Source organism: Sinohyriopsis cumingii, unplaced genomic scaffold (genome assembly GCF_028554795.1).
Source record: "Sinohyriopsis cumingii isolate HCF-2022 unplaced genomic scaffold, ASM2855479v2 utg001050l, whole genome shotgun sequence".
Classification (NCBI taxonomy): domain Eukaryota; kingdom Metazoa; phylum Mollusca; class Bivalvia; order Unionida; family Unionidae; genus Sinohyriopsis; species Sinohyriopsis cumingii.
The window spans coordinates 172,158-194,605 of record NW_028315955.1 but is presented as its reverse complement, the minus strand read 5'-3'; the positions used below and the strand labels follow the sequence as shown (position 1 = coordinate 194,605).

Here is a 22,448-nt window from a genome sequence, read left to right as displayed (position 1 = left end):
ACCTGTATTACACGCGAGGAGTCTTAATTTGAACGAGTCAAACACCTGCGAGAGCGTGGCTTGATAGTCCATGTTTTCTACTGTTTCCAAGGATCTCAAAACAACAATCGCTGTCAACTGAAAGGTTCTTAAACGCGTAAACGATACAATTTTTTTTCTATTATCACCTATTGACAACACACCACGAAACTCTGATTTCACGCTTGCATGTTGTTTCTTGTTTCACACTGGTATGATTCACGAGTAAACCTTTACCAGCCGAATATTAGTCCTTCACTCAATGCAGTCAAATACACGACCCAAACACCAAATGAAAAGAATTATTCCTACCACAAATTTCTAAACACGTTTACCGACAAATATCTGGATAATTCCCTGTCTTTGGAAATTAGGGAGGGTCCATTTCTTTGAAACTAATCCATGCTAGCATAAAAGCTCCGGAATACTGTATATTTTGGCGTCGGCTCACAACAATTGGCTAACTGCTCGGTGTGAGAAATATCTTCACAATACTGTCTCCCCATAATCAACAAACAATCATAAAAATCTAAGAAGCTGTATGTTAATGTAAATAATACATATCCTAGGTTTATTACAGTTTAAAATCTGAGCTTGCTTGGCCATAGGGTACTAGCATACAAAGTATATTTAAATTGAGGTTGCTTGGCCATAGGGTACTAACATACACAGCATATAAGTTGAGTTTGCTTGGCCATAGGGTATTAAGATACACAGTATATAAATTGAGGTTGCTTGACCATAGGGTACTAGCATACACAGTATATAAATTGATGTTGCTTGGCCATAGGGTACTAGCATACACAGTATATAAATTGAGGTTGCTTGGCCATTGATACTAGAATACACAGTATGTAACTTGAGGTTGTTTCGCCATAGGATACTAACATACACAGCATGTAAACTGAGGCTGCTTAGCCATAGGGTATTAGCGTACACATGTAAATTGAGATTGCATGGCTATTGGGTACTGGCATATGCAGTACATCAATTTAGCTTATTTATACTGATGGGGGACAGTATGACACTTCGATAGGAGTCTTGATATAGATGGGGGACCATAGGATGCTTTCAGCTGGAGTCTTTATGTTGATGGAAACCAAATGATATTTCCAATAGTGTTTATGTAGAATGGGGAGCACAGTATGCTTTAAGTTAGAGTTTTGATATAAGAGGGGGACCCTTGGATGCTTTCATTTGTAGTATTTATACAGATGGGGAACCAAAGGACACTGTCAGTAATAGTGTTTATATAGATGGTGTACTATAGGATACTTTCAATATGAGATTTTATAACGATATGAGACAATAGAGTACGTTCAATAGCAGTTTTTATATAGATGGGGGACAATATAATACTTTCATTAATAGTCGTTATATATTTGGGAACAATAGGATACTTTCAATACGAGGTTTTATATAGAAGATAATATGTCAGCTCAAGATGACTCGTCTTTCAGTAAGGTCCAGTTACTTTCAGCATTAAATTTAAAGAGCACTTGATAACATACGTTAAAATTTGAATGTGATCGAAAAGCTAGGATTGTGATTTGGCATTCCCGTTTTGCTAGTGTTTCTCTGCAACATACTTTTCCCTACAAATGATACAATGATTGGATAAAATACCCCCAAAAATCTTTTGTGGCAGAGAATATTAAACATACAGAATTATACCATAGAAAGAAAAGGATAAGATGCAAATACTATTAAGGTCTGCAAAGGTTTCATATTGCTTCATTTTCTTTCAGTCTCTGCAACATATCTTAAGCCTAAAGACGGACGGACACCGCCACGTCCATATATATATATATATATATATATATATATATATATATATATATATTCATACGCATTCATATGTACATTATAACCTGTCTTAAAAGACCACCTGTTGGAACTAAAAGTGACCTCTGGAGACGGATGGTCATCTCACACAAGTTTTTCAACAGCTGTAATGGCAGACATTGAAATGAAATTGTATGGTCTTTAGAACATGGAATCTCTGTGAAGAGGGATTATTTTTAGACTGAAAAGAGAAACATTTTCACTTTACCTCGCTATCACTATATCTGCTGTTTGTCACTTAAATTTTTCTTAATCATTTCTTAAACGAACCTCGTGTAATTAACACCCGTTTCGGACAAAAGGCTAATTGACTAAGACTAAAGATCAGTTTATGCATAATGATCTGTCTTAGTGGCACACACCTGTCATATACAGTTTTGCATTTAACAGATAAGAGATTACAAAAGTTGTGGCTTCAGTTAGCATTTTGGAAGGTAACATTGTTTTGTTTTTGTTTGTTGTTGTTGTAAGTGAAAGATTTAAGTTGTTCTTTCGTTCAGTCTTTCTAGTTTGATTGATATATCTTTATTTTTATCAGCGGACCCTAAGCAACCTGCTCGCTACAACGCTTGCTTATGTTACGAGGACGACGATATTGAAACAGCAGAAAAGTTTGAAAACGAGCTAAAAAATGTCCATTCGGATTTAAAGTTTTTTGTTCCTCACCTCCATGTTATGCCTGGTAAATACATTTACGACTGTGTGGCACAAGTTATAGACGAAAGGTGAGTTACATATCATGTTCATTTACTTTCAAAAATCGCTTTAAATTTGACGTGGTCACATATATAAACAAATCAGTTGTTGATAGTTTTCAAACTACTCCAAAGATGACGTAGTTAAACAACCTCTGCCTGCGTCGACCATTAAATTTAGGTCAGTTTATTTGAGTGACATTTGTAAGATTTATTTGCTTTCATTCTTTAATCTTAGATGGAAAAGAAATTTATTACTAGAAAAATCAATGACCGCTCCGGTGGCTAGTTCGTTAAAGCGTCCTTCTCGGATGCGGAAGGTCATGGGTTCGAACATCGGCCGAGTCATTCCAAAGACAAAAAGGTGGTACTAGCATCTGCCTCGCTTGGCGCTCAGTATTAAGAGGTCAGTGTTAGGACTGGTGGGCCTTATGTCAAGATAATATGACTGGTTGGGCATGATGCTACACGTCTGTGGCATGATGCCCCCGTGCTAGACCTCGCTGCAGACACTTTAGCGATATGACAGAAAAATATTTAAAACCTACGTCAAAAATCCAAATCTCTCTCTCTCTCTCTCTCTCTCTCTCACACACACACACACACACACACACAAAGAACTTAATGTGCAAGATTTGTTGGGTGAGGCCTTTGCAAAAACATGTGTATATGTATATATATATATGTATGTGTGTATATATATATATATATATATATATATATATATATATATATATATATATATATATATATATATATATATATATATAGAGAGAGAGAGAGAGAGAGAGAGAGAGAGTAGAAATCATATGACGAATAACATTTTCGTCAAGTCCTCTGGATCCAGCAGGTGATCACGTGTGTCAGTTATTGATTACGATAAATGCAATAAACTGACAACGACCAGTGCAAAACTAGTATCCAATTAGCCTGAGCGCTTTTGACTCTCAGCGAGTCTTTTTCAAAGGCAAATACAAAACCTGCACGAGGCAAACAAATAAAACAGAAAAACCGTTGTATTTGCAAAACTGTACATGATTTCCGAAACATGGCAAGAAAATGAATCTTACTGGATACTCCGCCTTAGAACATTGAAACCAATCGGTTTAAGGCAAGAAGACTAAAAAAAGACAGCCATTCACAAATAAAAGAAATATTGCAGCCGACACATTTTCTTTTAAATAATTCTCTAACTTTTGCTTATTAGTCACCAAATGGCCTATAGGTACTACTATAACAATGAATTATCCGGGATATAATTAGCGTTTACATAAACTTACATAAAATAACAGATGTCCTAACGGCACATAGATTTCTAGGTCAATATAAATATTATCCAGCATCCGCAACAAGTTGAAATAAACTATTTGAAACATAATAACTTTGAAGTTTTTTTTTTCATTCCTGCAGAAATAGCTGTGTAAAGTTTTGCAAACACAACGGTTTTTGGAAATAATTTTAGAAAGTTGAGTTATCTCTTGAATATAAATCGAAACCTCTTGAATGTTTCAGATGTAACAAAAAGCTTGTAATAATTCTTCCAAAGAGGGAATTCACTGATGCCACCTGTGATTTTGCGTTGCAGTACGCGAGGGCTCTTGATCCATGTAAGCTCTCTCTCTCTCTCTCTCTCTCTCGTTTTGATAAATATGTAAGAAACAGTAACTTTACAAAGATTTTATTTGTCTTCACAATATAAAGTTTGAACGTATTTCACTACCACGTAGTAAAGGAAACAATGTCAGGAATGCAAAGTCAGTTGGAATCATTAAAAATTAAGCACGTGCTGAACATCGATGATTTTGATCAATGTTCGAATTGTAATCAATCAGCCTTTCCGTTTTTGCAAGATGACCCCCCCCACCAGTTACTAATGGCTTCTTATAACACTATTTATGCTATAAGTTTTAAAGCGAAATCTTACCTAGACCGAATAGGGCTTTGAGATAAATTGATTCCTACGCCTATAATGTTTTTCCAAAAATGATGTAGCTTCCTTTCACGATCTCAGATCGTCCGTTTTAGGCATTCGTTCATTGCTCTTGTTGTCATTCTTGTCGATGTAGCAATTGTGAAATTCTAAATCGTATTTCACCGGTAGATTTATAACACTAGACAGCTTTCCTCCTGAAAAATACTCCTATATCTAGTGGAATAAAATCATAGTCGCTAGAGAGGAACACACATGCGCCAGCATTTTTGAATTTATTATGTTCTTTTTATACAAGGATATAAACCAATATATAAACTCACAAATAAGTCAAACCCAACTGTAAACAATATGGACTATGATCAGGGACTAAATTATCCTAACAACAACTGATTAAACCTAGCTCTGAGGTCGACTTTTGTGACGACATATCAGGGTCCGTATTGTTTGCATCTGGATTCGACCTTTATTTGCGTATACGGAATCTTCTTTCCAATCTAACCTGTCCAGATAACTCCTTTCCTATATAACCAGTCCAGATAACTCCTTGCACATCATTCATAATAACAGTTGCATCATTCTTAAAACGAAAATAATTTTCGACTATCCTCCATTAAACGGAGTCAGGTAAGTACATCTTTGTATGATTTTGAAAAAAGTATTCGATAAATTAGAAAAATGGATATCCACTTGCCACAGAGTCCATGGGAGAGGAAGGGTCAAAAGGTCCACAAATATCGCATTGGGTTAGAATCATTTGTACAAATGGACTGTATGCAATGAAACATTCTTGTACAAACTGGGCACCTGGCAAGGCGTTATGGTTGGACTGGTACTTGATTATTCTCTTAATAGTACACCATTTCCGTAAATGAAAAACGCTTTAAAAAAATAACATTATAACTGTAATACAATTAAAGCTTGCAGAACATTACCCCCATGTGACTTATCAAGATGGCAATAATTGATACAGGAATTGTCGTCTGCTAAAACTTATGGTCGTACACGGAATCGAACTTCATTTTACCGCCTCATGATGATTGGCTTCTCTTGTAGTAAGGTTGAATTATCGTTTTGAATTTGTTGAATCATATTCTGTTTTAAGGAAAGCAGGAATTACGTTTATACTCCACCCTGTTGAAATAAACTCGGGTTATATACACAAAAATCACTGTATTATTATGTTTTTTTTTATAAAAAAATGGAAACATACGTCTACGCGACCCTTTGGAAATAAACTTGGGTTATACACAAATTAATCGCGGTACTAAGATTTTGTGACATACATTGTGTAACGAACCAGATCACAAAATCTTTTTTGTGGCTATTTCCACATGTCTACCCATAGAAATGGTCATTTTAGGTAGCATTAACAACTGCGTACGGGCTCTTTGCCAGTAGTCATTTTAACAGGATTTCTTACAAACATGACCGTTTCCAAGCAATGCTTTCACGACACCTCAGATCCATTATTTCTGGAAGCAAATATGATCTGTCTAATTATAGTTGAATGATAACTTGATCTCTTTATCGTATTCTCCTATAATCCAAGTTCAGTGTAATTTTCTCCGATCCAGTGTCTCATTTTCACCTCTTTTTTAAGCTGTGCTTATGAGTTCTCTGATTTTCACTTGTGAGACAATATATTAAAAATGATTGTTCAGAACACTTATAACATGCATAATTCACTCTATCCTTTCTGAGATGTCTGTGTAAATTTCATATAATTAGTTTAGAGTCTCATCTTGAAATATTCATCGCCCTCGCCATTTCTGGGCATTTTAAATAAAAAAATATATTGATGAAATGCCTAAGTATTGTAATGACTGGCACACCGCTAACATTTTATTGGCTACAGCATCCAGACATGGACACGTTATTCCCGTGCAATCAAGGAGAGATGCTTTCGTGCCGCGCGTGTTGGTTGGGATTAGCAGTGTACAGCTTTATAGACAAAATTCACGGCAGTTCTGGGAACACATTATTCGGCGAATTACTCCAAGATGATTACACATTCATTCTGGAAGTTGTATAGAAAATAAGTAAATATCATCTGCAACGTTTGCAAGAGAAATTTTAATTTTGGATCCTGATATTCCATTGGTGAATGTGGCAGGATAAAGATACTTCCGGTGAAATGCCTCCTAATATAGCTGCATGAGTGGTGGTTTCGGTTTGTTAGTATCATGACCGCCGTTAACTTCACGTGAAATGAAATCAGCTGGATTTAGAAATTTTGTGCATTGTGAGTTTATGCAATGTACGTAAATTTGTTAACACAGAGAGACAAAAGCATATTCCACTGACTGTTTGAATGACAAGATACACACGATACACTTTCATGTTGTGGTTTCTTTCAGTTTCTACTAGTTGAAATGGAAAAGAGTGAATTTCGTGTGCGTGTCACCTGCTTGATAGATTATGTGTGTATTGGAGATGATCTGTATTTCAATTCCATATCAACATATATGATAATTCGATCGAAACTGGGATTGTTTGATTTATCCATCACTGAATCCACGTGGACTAGCGTTAGTACATGCATATCTATGCTTCTTCTTTTCAAGAAAAGTGAAGTGAATAGTACAATTCAGGCTTATTTATACGCTGATTCACGTGGACAAAGTTATCGTGAACGGAGAACTAATTAACTATTTTTGTTGTTACTTCAGCTGCCAGACAAGGAAACCTCATTCCAGTCTTAGGGGCCAAGGATATACACACTCCCAGAGTGTTGCTTGGCGTATCAGGGATTCGTATGTTCATGAAACACTCTCCGCTGTTATGGCGTGCAATTATAAACAAATTGGGTGTACGAATCAGCTCACAATCTTCTGATAGTTCCTTTGACACTGAATCCAGTCCGTTATGCAGCTCTGGTAGATCACATAAAACCTCTACGTCATCTTCAGATACTCATGAAAGCGACGAGGGGCTAGTCGCGGACATTACCAGCAAATTTTATTCCGTCGCTTTACAGGATAATGTTATAACAGAAAACCCCAGTAATAAAGTGGAAGAAGCCTCCAAGTACAAAATGTCTAAAGAGTATGAAGAAAAGGGAGAACATATTGTTGGAAAAAAGAAAAAGAAATATTCAGCTGTTGTACGGTTGGTCTCCAGTGTTGGTAGGAGACTACGTAGAAAGCAAAAGGAACGGTCATGTGAATCATCGCTGGACAATGTTGCACAGGTTGCCACAGATACCGCGTCTAAATGTAGAGTAGATGGTGCTTGTGTCAGTGATTCTGAATCGGATAACGGACTTGTGGGTGTCGAAAATGAAGACAAGAGTTACTGCAATTCCTCTGATGAAAAGGTTGTGATGAAAATGCCACATCTTCCTAAAATGTTTTCATCGTAATGCTGAAATCTTTCAAGAAAAACAATTCACGTGTAATTTTAATGTTCTCTACATACAGCCAAAAAACTGGTCCTCTGTTTTTGTTCCTGTGATAATTTGCATTGTTTTTTGATAAGTAAAAAATCAGTTATTAAGGATATTTCATGGCTCCAAAATGACTTGATCCTGTCAGTTAGCAAATTACTGCAATATAGAAATTAAGACAGTATGCTTCATTAAGGCTTTCTCATACTTTAAATTAGCATTTTTAAGAACAGTATTATATTAGCATTATAAACATTGTGTTCTAAGGTTGATTCAGTTGATGTCGATATATTACAACAGGAAAATGTATCATGGTCCGCATAACACTTATAAGTCAAAATTCAGAATCTTTAAGAAAAAGGATATGAGAATCAACAAGCTGATTTTTGTTATGATTGACGTATATATATATGTGTGTGTGTATATATATATATATATATATATATATATATATATATATATATATATATATATATATATATATTCGGCACGTGCTCAGACTAAGTAATGCCAAAGAATTTTAAAAAAATATTTTTAGATTCAATGAATGAAATTGTAAAATGCGGTTATCGTTAAAGATGATATTACGTTTTATATTTATCTCTACTTAAATTTATTTTTTTATCGATTATTCATTAATTTCATAGAATATAACTGGAGCTAAAGCCGAAATTCAGCATTGTTTAATACTTCAAAATTAACTAGGGTATAAAAATCGGTAAAGTGGTTGACTCACTCGGTCTAAATGAAAACGAGATAATATAATTGCTTTGTTTCAATTTTGCTATTTTTTTAAATAGCACTAGTATACAAAATCATAGCCAGAAAGAAAAAACAACTTGAAGATTTCCAAAAAAAATGTTTATAGATTTATAGTGATTCAAATATCTGCACTTCTAAGACGTTGAAATTGAGATTTTTTAAATAAAACTATTAAAATCTTAAATTTAAAAAAATACTCAATCATGCTTTTGTCAAATGTCCTAAAATCTGAAAGCCGAAACCATTTCAATTTGAATTTTTATGTTTTACACAAACACGTTATTTTCAAGGTTTTATGTTTTCCACGTCTACATTAAACTATCAAATGTCTGAAGTTTTGGATTATTCATCTTGGTGCAATATTGAAATAATTCAAATCCAATGATTGCTAAGAAATTTGATGAGATCAAGGATGATCAAGTTGACATCTGCAAGTAGCTTTTGAGTCTTGCGATTTTATTTACTAGTGGGTCTTTTAGTTTCTGGTATATACAGTGACATATTATTTTGTCACGTGATCCTGTCACGTGCTAGGTCACAAAAGGCGAAAAGTCTTCAAACATACATTTTGCAACATATGTGTCGTTACCATTTATATATATATATATATATATATATATATATATATATATATATATATATATATATATATAAATAATTCTTGCACTAAATGATCAGTGAGGCCAGAAACCATCGTACAACCATTCTCTTCATGACGCTAAATCTGTATAGAGACAATTATGGATTCAAGTGAGTATAGACGGTAGACGGTGACTGACTATAGACATAATTCAGGTCTGCCTTCTAACCGGTGTAGACGTTATGGGTGGCCGAGGAATCGAAGGCGCCTACTTTTCGAGGTCACACACACCCACAAACTCAGTCCGCATATATCTGAGTCTCGATTCGACCAATACGGGTATGTTAGCTTACCAGTAGCTTCACGTATGTCGGTGTTTCTTTCCAGGGTCTTCTTAGGATCTATCTCCAACTAATATACTGGCCGCCATATATATCATGTGCTGAAAAAATGGCGTTAAACCCCACAAACTAACTCTTGTGTTCTGTGTATTTTGGAAATTATGTCTTAGTGGTAATACGTATCACTTGACTCAGTTGAATTTGATTGTCCTAAAAGCAGCTTGATTGGGCTTAGGTATAGCGAGGACATAATAACCTGGACAGCACAACTCACGTTGAAGCCTTTCAAACTTGTCATATATTTACATGGAGTAGATTTGAGGAGATCTGAACTATATATATATATATATATATATATATATATATATATATATATATATATATATATATATATATATATATATATATATAATCAAATGATGTAAATGATTTAATTGTCCAAGTAAACCAGTCAGAAATATTTATCAAATAATTTATTAAATTTCATAAAAAGGCAAAGTTAGAGATTTGTGTCTCGCATATATTTCTCCGACGTAGGAATGGAAAAGTAGGTAAGACAATACTGACTTAATGGTGTATTCAGTTATCCATATACGCTGGCATTCCATAACCATCCCTACTGATGGCAACATTTACAAAACAGTGTTCTTTATTTAGAAGCTGAACAAATTCCAAAACGTAACATTTGAGCTTGAACGTTGTCGATATTTCTAAGTACCAATGTATGTCTACAGTTGTGACATAACACGTATAGACTAATTATTATTGTGCATCTTTTCCAGTACATTTTGTTCGTTTTTCAATTTTAAGGACACATTCAATAGTTTAGAACAAACGTGTCCAGGGTCTGATCTGAATTAATGTTGTAATTTAGTATTTAATACACAGTTAACATTACTAAGTTTGTGACTTTTTATAATGTTCTGTGTATTTGATACTGTGCTATACAATTTACACGTTGTTCTGTGTATAGAAAATACTATTGTGTTTGCTGAGTGCAGTTGTTAATAATTAAAATTGTTATGAATGCCCTGCGTTTTCTGCTTCTTGACTGGCAGTGATTCTTAATACATTTGATTGGTTTAGATTTGGAACGTTTAAAACGTTGGAATGTTCACCGGACTACATTGGATTCGAAAACAAAGTCCTATGCACTTTTGATAAAACTTGGCCTGTATAAAGTTTTAACTCCACCCCACCGCCGAATCCCTCGTGAGAATCAGATCAGACTTGACACCCAAAGATAAAATCTCTGATGAAAATTTCAGAAACCTTAATCGAACAATCCTTCCACTTCTTTCCGCACGCCAGCACTCAACTCGGTAGCGAAAGAACATAGCAGACTTTGCAAACAACTGATCCTTTGTAAATCAATGTACGTTTGCTTCGATATTTTTTTTTTTTTTTTAAGCGTTAATCAACTGTTCTAATTAATGGCCACTCGTCTTAGGACATAATAAGCACACTGGATCTCAATAAAAATGGACACCATATTTTGGTGTTGAACGATCAAATTGCGGAGAAAGCAAGAGCGAGTAATGCTCACCATTTTAAGTGTATTATCGCATTAAACGTCATGACCCTCATCAGCTATTGCTTTTATTATCTACTGTTAGGCCACATGTGCTAGTAAAATTTCATTGGTATATTTTGTTGGACATCGTCGGTGAATGAAGAGGATTGACAAGTCTTTGCTAGCGACGAAGATGAGGCTTTGTATATTTGGCATTGTTGAAAAATCTCAACAACGAAAACTATGCACTATTTAACTACACATCTTTTGATGACGTAATCTGCAGAGTTGACAACAGAAGAGAGGAGAACTAGAATTATACGCGTTATGGCTGAGTGTTTATCGAATTGTAAAGTTTGTCTAATCATTTACAAATTTAACATAAAAGTCATTCGGATTGTGTTTGCTTTATACACAATTAAGTTTAATTTTAACTTCAATAAATGCCCAATCATTAGCATTTAATCCAATAACAAGCAAAGTGTAAAACCGTTTATTCTTTAATGAACCTTATGGACGTAAAGAGACCTTTTTGAAATTTTGGAGAGCTACGGAAATTATTTTGTCTTTCTTTAAAAGAAATTAAATGTTTGAAATTAATTAAGAATAATAGCAGTTAATCAGTCAGGGCAACTATTTAAATTAGAATTACATCTGGTTTCCTTATTCTGCATATAATGGTCTTCGTTGCTTTTCTGCTTAAATGTCGACATTACTGTTCAACCGTCAACCTACATTTCCATCACCAACCAGCTTACCAACCAAACCGCGAATAATTTTCCTTCATTCCCAACCTTCTTGTCTAACTCTGTGCAGATGACTTTCTGAGGTGAATTACCTCAAATTCAGCGTGGTTTCACGAATCGTCGAACCTCTGACTTTGTTGTTCAGACGAGATATTCGCAGCAAATAAGTAGGGTGTACTCGCCCTACTGTGGTCAGAAATCATGAGCAATAAATGCCGTCCATTTCTTGTAGTCTCTATCTCTTCCTGCACATACCCATCAGAGGTGTTGAGGTAGGCTGTATTGCGTGTTCATATCCACATACCCTTCACACGAGTTACGGCAGGCTGTATTTGCATGTTCATATCCACATACCCGTCAGATGAGTTGCGGCAGGATGTATTTGCATGTTTATATCCACATACCCTTCACACGAGTTGCGGCAGGCTGTGTTTGCGTGTTCATATCCAGATACCCGTTAGACGAGTTGCGGCAGGCTGTGTTTGCGTGTTCATATCCACATACCCTTCACACGAGTTGCGGCAGGCTGTGTTTGCGTGTTCATATCCACATACCCGTCAGACGAATTGCGGCAGGCTGTATTTGCGTGTTCATATCCACATACCAATCAGAGGTGTTGAGGGGGGCTATAATTGCCTGTTCATATGTTCATTAAATTTCTTCAAGCCGAAATACTGAATATTATAAAATAGTATATACAGCAATGTTAAAAACAGTGATACAAATTAGCTGTGATCAACATTCATGTGCCAAAAAGCCCACATAATTTTTACACGAACTGCTTTCAATTTCGGCCTACAAATTAGAGTCCTACATTTCTCATTAATACCTGCTTATCCAGCTGTACTCCATGCTAAACAATACTATCGGAGATTTCACTTTTCAGCGTAAAATATAATTTTCAGAATAATGTCAGTTTTTGTATGGTGCCTTAGTTTTCCGTTTACAAGGGTCTGCAAAAGATATAAAAAAAACACTCTAAAAGCTAGAAAGATACTTTTTGGCAGATTGGGGTACATTTATGCCATAAATAAAAAACACGTCTATATATATATATATATATATATATATATATATATATATATATATATATATATATATATATACACACATTAAAAACGAAGATCTCTTGAACATTCAATGTAACTTTCCTCAAAGAAGTTAGTATATATTTCGAAAATATTTCATATTTAGAGACAGTGGAGAGAATTATGAGTAACCTAGCTTTAATAAGGGCTCTCAGGACACTGTTGTCAAACAATCTTCCTAGTTTTCAGAATATGTATTCTTTAAAATAAATAGTTATTTAAGTCAGTACAATATAGCAATGTTTCTTCTTGTTTATATTGTCCTTCAGATTTATTCCTCTCCTTCCCAACTCCAACTCAACTTTCCTTCCCCGCCTCCGCCCCCCCCCCCCCCGCCATAAATATATCATTATTATTGAAATCAGAGTTTTAAATTGTGATTTAAATACAATAAGAAATATAGAAGGAAGCAAAATTAAATTTATAAACTTACATACATGCGTGATTGACTCAGTTCATCTCTGTAGTGAAGTCTTCAGCTCAAAGTTAAATTTGTCAGTTTCCGATTCCCTTTTTGGGGGGTCTGTAATGAGACTTGAATTAAGCGTTTTTACCGGTAAATTATAAATATGAAGAAAAAAAATACTGTGTTGGGGCTACACTTAAAAGAAAAAGTCTCGTCTCAAACATGTTTGCTTCTTTCTCAGTGCACAGCGTGAATTACAATGCAGTTTCACATTCAATATTGAGCATTATTATGGCCACTACGAGATATTTATCTTATCATTCAGCATTACTAATTATTTATTCCTTTTAGAAAAGTTTGCATTTATCTGTTTTAGTTCCGCAATTATTCCAGTGCTAGTTAACCGACGTTTAATGCCATCTTAGCTCCTATTTTTTCTAAAATGAAATATTTAGTAATTTTTAATTCACTTGGTCGTAGGCATATGGTATGGCCCGCCGTCTCTCGTGCGTTGGTCATCCATCCATCAGAAACCGCTTGTAACCACTCAGGGTCACATATGTATGATCCGATTTCAATGCGACTTGAAATATGCTTATTGCATATATACAGCATTTGGTAAAGTAGAATAAAACACATTATAAGGCGTATGTGCATTGCTTTACGGAATTTCAAAATATTAAATGCTTCTTGTGAGACGCATGTTTAGATTTATATTTTGTATATATTTGCCTTTAAGAAAATACACACAAATTAATATAACCCAATATGATTTTCTCCTAAACTGCTCCCACATTACATTAGCATCATTACCCTTGACCAGAGTAGCTTTCAGTATACTCCAACGTTTCTGATCACATAATAATTTTAAAAGATCCTAAAGGTTTCAAATAACAGGTTTTCGGAATGTTGTTACAATATCATCTAATTCAATTTTAATTCATTTTAATCTTTCATACAGTTGGTGTGATTGTCCCAGTAATTCGGGATAGCACCGTAGAAGTGCCAAGTATCCTTCAAGGCGTAGCTGCAATTCGTTTTCATCGACCCGTCCATCCACACATTTACGAAAACACCGCCAATCTCCTCAAGTTTTCCAGTATGTCTGAAGAGCGTAAACCGAAAGGATCAAACACATTTTCCTCTTCACGTAGTAATAGCGACAGCATCTATGTTGATAAAAAGAAATATTCTATTCTGCAACGAATGCGACGGCGTTTGGGGAAACTGATATTTAAGTCATCCGGAAGCAGGACTCGCAATGTAATGGAGATGCGATCGAGTAATTCAAGTTCTTGCAGCATTGAAGAATCACCAACCAGCCAAGAAAATGAGTTTCTGTATAGAAGGAATGAAGAATCTTGTGAAGGAGAGTATCATCGACTAAGATCAATGTCTTTAAATGATTTAGAAGTTTCCAGAGGGACTAGTACTTTGTCTTATTCAAGTGTGCAAATTAATGCTGACGTTCACATAAACGTAGAAGTCACCGAGAGTTCTTCGGATGAAGGTGACTCTGTAATTACGCAATCTACGGAAAGGACCTCAAATCTTTCTATTAATGAAGAGGAATGTTCAATCTCCGACACGAATCTGGAGTCACACAGGGTCTCTTCCGACTCGGGAACAAGTTAGCTCATGCGCAATGAGAAGAACGTGACTATAATGTACATCTTATGTCTTTGATTGACCTTATGATGATGTTTTTATGGTGAGGTAATCTGAACGGTTCTTGAAGAGAGAACACAAAAAGTATGAACACATCTGTATTTCATAATTTCTTTGAGATACAAGTGTTTACTGTGAAAATGTACCGAAATCCAAAATATTAATAACGTAAAGATGACATCCGTGCAAATATAACACGGTAGGTTAACTCCTGAAAATGCTTTATTCCTTCCCACCGTCTTAAATTCACTGTGATTATAATGTACTCTAAATATTTGACCATTTTATTAAAACTTTTAAAAATATATTATTGATAAGTCCTTCGTTTAAATACTCTTTGATAAACAATAATAAATTATAATCAAATACTCTTTTAAAATGTTGAGATAAAACGACGTTAAGGAGTAAGCGACACTGTTTGGTTGACGGCAATGGATAGCATGTGCAAAATTAATTTTTTGTGGGGTAAGATTTATTAGCATGACTACGATTACACCATTAAAAGATGAAATGGTCACTATTAATATGACTTTATTTACTAGAACTTACGTCTCAAAAGGTATACTGGGAGGACCAACTTTCCACGTTGTTTGCGATTTATGCAGAAGACGTTCGTTTTTTCTGCCAACTTCAAATTTAAACCATTTCATGTTTTACGTAAGTATTTTACAGCTATGTACGCAAGTACAAAAAGAATAATGGCGCGATGCGTCTTCTGCTTCATGCATCTGAGGCCAAGTTAGTGTCCTGATTAGTCTGGCCAATTTGAACCCCCAGATCTGGCACATACAAGGGTCAGTCATCGCCCATTTCTATTTGGTGCTTTATGTCGGGCTCTTTGTTTTTTGCCACAATAAACATCTCCATATGCCAATATTCTAGCCTTCGAAACAATCGGAACACCACGCCGACATTTTACTTAAAATCGGAAACATCATCAGAAGGAACTGTACGAATGCAAATTAATTTGATTGTTTTGGAAAAAATCACCGGCGCCTGAGAACACTAAAAATGATGCGATGAAAAGGCCTTTGAGGTTGCTGTTGTCGTGGCCTCCTACGTGAGAACAAATTGACTTCTTGTGGGGCTTCCGCAATAAATGATTGTGTGAGAACGCGTTCACATATAAAGTCATGCATTTAAACTATATAGATATTCGAGCACTTCACTGACATGAGAAATATAAACAATTTATGAGTTTATTTCATGCCAATTCAAGGCTTTCAAATGCACACTCAGATCAGCGTGTATTATCTCTACACTAGGTGGCGTTTTAAACAGAACAATGCTCTTACATTAAGACCCATTGTACAATAGCTACAGGCTCCCTTTTCATTATCCACATTATCTTATATTAACACCTATTGTACAATAGCCACAGGCTCCCTTTGTATTATCCACATTATCTTATATTAACACCCATTGTACAATAGCCACAGGCTCCCTTTGTATTATCCACATTATCTTCATGTGTGTTGGCAGACTGCTTTGAAAGCCGAACCTTAAGTTCACGTGAACTGACTTTCGCCTGGCAAGTGCCTGTTTGGCACAGAAGTTAACAGTTGCATAGATAAAACTGCAATTCATGTTAAGAGACAAGAAATAAAGAATTCATATCTTGTTTTGGAGTGTTTGTGTGTTTTGATAATAATTGATTAAAACAAATTGTGAAAATGTTATTATGGTGGGTTTTTTAAAATATCTGATAAAATATGTATTAATTTTTGTGATATTTAAGTATTGATATGATTTTCGTATCATCATTGCCGAACCTTAAATGTTTCATTGGAACTTCATTATCATTTTCTTTTGAATTGGAACCTTTTACAGGTTTCTCCATCTGCTGCAATTTCGTGGCATGCAATGAAAACAATGTGATTAAAATCAGATTTCCACCGTTATACATGAAGATCTGACAGCGACCGCTTAGGGATCATGTTTCGGTAACCCATGATATTAGCATAATCGCTAATTGTTTCAACCAGTCAAATGAAGTCTTATATCTTCACTTTGGAAGACTGAACAGTGTGGATGAAAAGCATGAATGTGTACCGAACGGTTTGATTAACTTTCAGATTTTTGAAAGCTGTAATTCCATTGGCTAATTCAAAGGTCACCAGAACACGACTTTTAAGCGGTCGTCGTCAGATCTTAGGACAGCGGTGATCTGATTTTAATCAATTTGGCAATGAAAGGTAGTCAGATGGCATTAAACGTATTATTCTTACCATTATAAGAATTAAATTGTGGATTTTTACTGCTGATGCTCTTCAAATATTGTACACTGTCATTGACAAACTTGATATAAGGTATGGTTGTAGCCACCGAAATATTGATTGATTTGTGAAATTAATCTTTTAATTTTTCCAATACCAGTTATACTTTTAGGTCAAAATGTTACTAACTAAAAAAAAATGTCGGAGGTATTTACATAATTTTCCATGCGGTTTGTCTTGCACACAAGTACCCTTTACAAGCGAAATTAAGAGTATCAGTCAATGACTAGAAGGCTTACGAGCCCAATTCTATAACAATATAACACTAGGGAAATCACGATTCCTCACCACTCGGTATTTTCAGTCCTCTAACTTGTCTTATATTCGTCTCCCAATGTAAAAACATTCGCCATGTGTAATCAAGAATGGCCATATTGTTAAAATATAGCAGGCACATTGCGGAGCAAGGGCCACCACAGCTAGATGTGAAATGGAGTATTTGCTTTCTAATGGCAAGTCTCCGCATAACATGCACTCACATCTCTCTATCTCTCTCTCTGTGAATATATATATGTGTGTGTGTGTGTGTGTGTGTGTGTGTGATATAGAGATAGTTTCATTCGCAAAATATGTAAATATGCGAACATCGCTTTGTATTTTATTACAAAGATAATACATCTTTCTTGCTGCAATTTATTATTTGCATTCACCATTCGCAATGTTTAAGAGGAATTCTATCAGAAATTAAAAGTACAAAACTACTTCATATTGTGAGGTTTGAATAGAACAATAAACCACACGCATCTTGATAAAATAATATTGACTCAGCAAGAGTCCTTTCAATCTCTTTGAAAGATGAATAAAATTGCAAAAGCTAAAACCCTTTTACACATTTAAGACCTTTTTAGAAGATGCATAAAGCATTGGATTGTAATCGAAATCCGACAGTTTTCAGACGTACTTTGTATTGTATCGCGGTCTTGCTGAATTCGTTAGCTACCCGGCAGTAGTACTCACGTTTAACAAAACTCTGCAGTTTATTTTAGATGCAGTAGGAAAGATCAGATTAGATAGATATACAAAGATCTGTTATGTCTGAGTTACTAAACACGAAAGGTACCTAATAAGTAGTGATTGTGATTAATATCACTCGTGGTTTAATTCAAACACTGCTCTAAGCTTTTATTGACAATAAATACGTCTTGATTTGTTTCCAGTTTGTAAAGGTGCAACGTTTAATTATTGAGGTTAGACATTCTTTCTTACTTCAGTGGTGTTGTTAAGGAAGTAGAACAATATTAACACGTGATCCTTTTGATTGAGAAAAAAAAAAGAATTATAAAAGGAAGTGAAAAAAATTACTCCCCCGTCTATACTTTATGCAAACTGATCTCGTTACTTTATTAATAAATCCGAATAAAGAAAAAACGTCATGTGAACTTTTGTATAATACTTTGATAAACGTATACTGTTTATGATACCTTGAGGTTCATATGACCAAGAGGAAGAAAAAGCAAATTACAGCATAACGCTAATCACGAGGTAGGACATGTTTGTGCTCTAAACGTCCGGTAGATTTAATCAAACAGCGGTAATTTCCACAGCAAAATGATACAGTAAGCACCATAGAGTATACAATAACAACGACGCCGCCATCAACTAAGACATCTGTTAAAGCAACCACAAGTACCGTTACTACTATTGCTACTACCAAAACTAATGTTACTGATTATAATACCAATTAACAATTACAAAAATACCATCATAAACATTAAGACGACATAACCATCACCACTATTAATACAACTAGACACATTAAGGGAACATAACCACTATTAAAACGACAACTAGAAACATTAAGACAGAATAACCATCACCACTACTAAGAGACCACAATAACCATTAAGGCGACATAACCATCACCATTACAAAGACGACCACAATAACCATTAAAACGACATACCCTTCACTAATACTAAGACGGCCACAATACCCAATACGACGACATAACCACCACCATTACTAAGACGACCACAATAACCATTAAGACATAACAATCACCACTGCTAAAACGACCAACAGAACCATTAAGACGACATAATCATCATCACTACTGAGACGACCACAATAACCATTAAGACGATATAACCATCACCACTACAAAGACGACCACAATAACTATTAAGACGACATAACCATCACCATTACTAAGACGACCATAATAACCATTAAGACGACATAACCATCACCATTACTAAGACGACCACAATAACCATTTGAACGACATAACCATCACCATTACTAAGACGGCCACAATAACCATTAAGACGACATAACCATCATAAACTACTAAGACGACCACGATAACCTTTACTTTTGCGACAACGTCCACCAAAACCATCACCACCATGGAGATGTTGATACTGGCTTGTCATGATGATCATAATAACGAAGAAGAGAATGACGTAGAAGATGATGGTAAAAACAAAGATCATAGACAGCAAACGATATTATCGATAATGCTAATGATGTATGAGCAGTAATAATAGTGATAATGAAAATGTTGACGATGATTATTAGGGTACCAGGATGACCCAAAGTACCTTCGTTTCCTAAATACATATTGGTGCATTTGTTTTCTAAGAATGTGTTATAGCAACACAGCCTCATATACTCTGCTTGCATATATTCTTAGCCAAGTATCAGACACTCCCATCCAGCATCAGTCACAGTATTTAGCAAGAATTTTATGTAAAGATGCCTTCCAGAACTGCCTCCACTGTTGCGGAAAGTTTATTCATTCGAGCATTCTTTGGGTCAGATGAGTTGATACGGAATAGTTCAAAAGTGTTACATTTTGAGAGAGTTATCGCTTGCATGCAGGTAATCGACATTTTGTATCTGTCAAAATACGGTGAAATTGTTTAATATGTTTTGTATTAGTTTAATATTCGCTCTTCCGGACCAGTGTCCATAGGTGGCAGTCACGATATATAGGGACCACGTATGATTCTGTTCTCGTCCATGTCATACCTGGTTAATACTATCTCACTTTCTAATGCACCGACACCAATATATTTGACGGAGAAATAACTCGGAAAGACCCCCGGAAGAACAACCGACCCATGGGAAGCTACTGGCAAGCTTTCCGACATACCCACGTCGGTCGAGCTGAGACGAGCTCACGCTCAGCAGTGATACGTGTGAATGATCTGCAAAGGCGATTGCCTTGGGCCACTCGGCCATCCAGGGCCCTAATAACTTCTCATTTCGATCGTGTCATAAGCGTAACATTAGCTTATCACACAATTGACTTTGTGCCCTTGGAAGACCAACAGTTCTGTACTAGAATAATTATTAGTTGATTTACTGGTAAGCACTCGTGTTGTAGAAATACTGACCATAACGTGAAATTTGTTCTACGAAAATAGAAAGAAATGCATGTTTACGTGAAAGTTTAGCTTAAATGCTCTAGATTTAAGACACGATGATTTAATTCTTGAAAGATTGGTGTTTGATTAGAAACCTGATAAAAATGGTATGTAATAGTGTTTTTATTTTAAAAGAGTTAGTTTGCAGAAGAAAACTCACCACATGTTCTTTGTGTTTTGAGAAGACGAGTTTTCATGCTAACCGTATCAGCCGGACGTGAAAACGGTGTTCTGCAGATGGTCAAAAGATGAATGAATTGAACTGAGACATTTGGGGAATAAAGGGAGTGGACACGATTATTACGAAAGTTGAATAAAATATGAGTACGTGACCCATTTGATTAAAAATAATTTGCTCAATAAAATAGCCCTTGCTTTGTATGTTAGGTTTTAAAAAATATGAAAGAAAAAATGTTTTGAAGATTGGTCACAAATGGATAGGAAACATTAAGAATGTAATTTTAAGTTTGCTGTGTACGTGATGAAATTTGATCCAAAATTTTGACAGCGTTCGGACAGACATTTTAGTAAGCTTTTTAATATGTTCGTTTAAATAGCTTTATCCAATTTGATTTTTTTTTCGATTTAGTGTTAACATAGACTTGACTAGGATGAAATTATTTATTGTTCTCAAGAATTACAAAGTGCTCTATAAAAATATTCTTTAACAGATTCATAAACTTGCAATTATAAGGAATTCTTATAAGGACGTTTGGATTGTATTATTGCGATTCATCAATAGAATGATGATGGCACATCAAGACAGTTCAAGCCAGAGGTGCATTAGTGCATCAGAGACTGCAGGCCACTACAGGCACATCCATGCCGTTTAAAATTTTTTGAAATACCACTAACATTTTTTCTGAACTTTATTTGTTAGGACTTGTGTTAGAAATTATAGGCTTATTTGGGATTTTGATTCGCAGTACCGCAAGTTATTGTTTACATTTTCAAGTTGTGTTCTTGGGAAATAAATTATTTTTGAATTTTACAAACCTTGTTGGGTTTTGCTTTTTTCAATCATTTCATTTAGGATCATATAGTTGTGATATTATTCCTTCTTTTCACTTCAAGTGTGAGTAAAGTGGAGCAGAAACGCGTGCCCTCTTAATCATTACGCATAATTGTAACGTAAATTTTTTGATTGAAGAAATATGTAGAGTGAGAAAAGGAAGTGAAAAATAACTACATTTTTGTTACCTGACGTGTACTGGTTCATCTTGTTTTTGTTGAATAGGCGATACATTTGAAGCATGAGTCATGTGATGTTTTGTGTTATGCTGAACTAATTTTACAGCAATACGTACATTGTTCTATTAGTTCTTTTCAAATTAGGAAGTAAAGTCACATGGAAGGAAGTGTTTCCATTTTACATGTTATGTTGACTCAAACAAACTGCATCAAAATTTTACAGTAAATATAATGAAATTAGCTGTCAGAATGTGCAATAACAACAACCACAATATCCGCTGCTTATTACTAATGATAATTCTAGGAACAAAATAAAGAACAAAACTTCGGCCATAAACATCGTTGTTATAATCATCGCTGCTAAGATGACAAAGATGATGACGATTATAATGATACTCATAACGATGTCGTACATGACGACAATGTCGTCGTTGAGGTGAAGACGAAGATTGTACACAGATAGGGGTGAGAGTGACTGCAGTAATAATAATGATGACGATGAATTTGACCGGACAAAGGTGGTTAAGAGGTGCAAATGGCAGTACTAGTGATGAATATAACGTTGATGAAAGATACGACGACATCACATATGAAATTGTTATACAGTGGTTTGTATAATTCGCGTTTGTT

General features: G+C 35.1%; 1 protein-coding gene across 5 annotated transcripts in view; it reads left to right on the top strand.

Annotated features, from left to right (window-relative positions):
• LOC149772881 (myeloid differentiation primary response protein MyD88-like) overlaps positions 1-16,601 on the top strand; it is a 56,734-nt gene extending 40,133 nt beyond the window's left edge. For 4 of the 5 annotated variants that reach the window (XM_089947168.1, XM_089947171.1, XM_089947169.1 and 1 more), the window contains exons 6-8: positions 2,402-2,588; positions 4,071-4,165; positions 7,161-8,968. In XM_089947168.1, coding sequence (XP_089803294.1) covers positions 2,402-2,588; positions 4,071-4,165; positions 7,161-7,852 — 974 coding nt within the window. In that variant the 3' untranslated portion in view covers positions 7,853-8,968. Of the gene's footprint in view, positions 1-2,401; positions 2,589-4,070; positions 4,166-7,160; positions 8,969-14,273 lie in introns of those variants that run through there. The other variant, XM_089947172.1, reaches the window with a different exon arrangement.
• Positions 16,602-22,448: the final 5,847 nt, after the last annotated feature.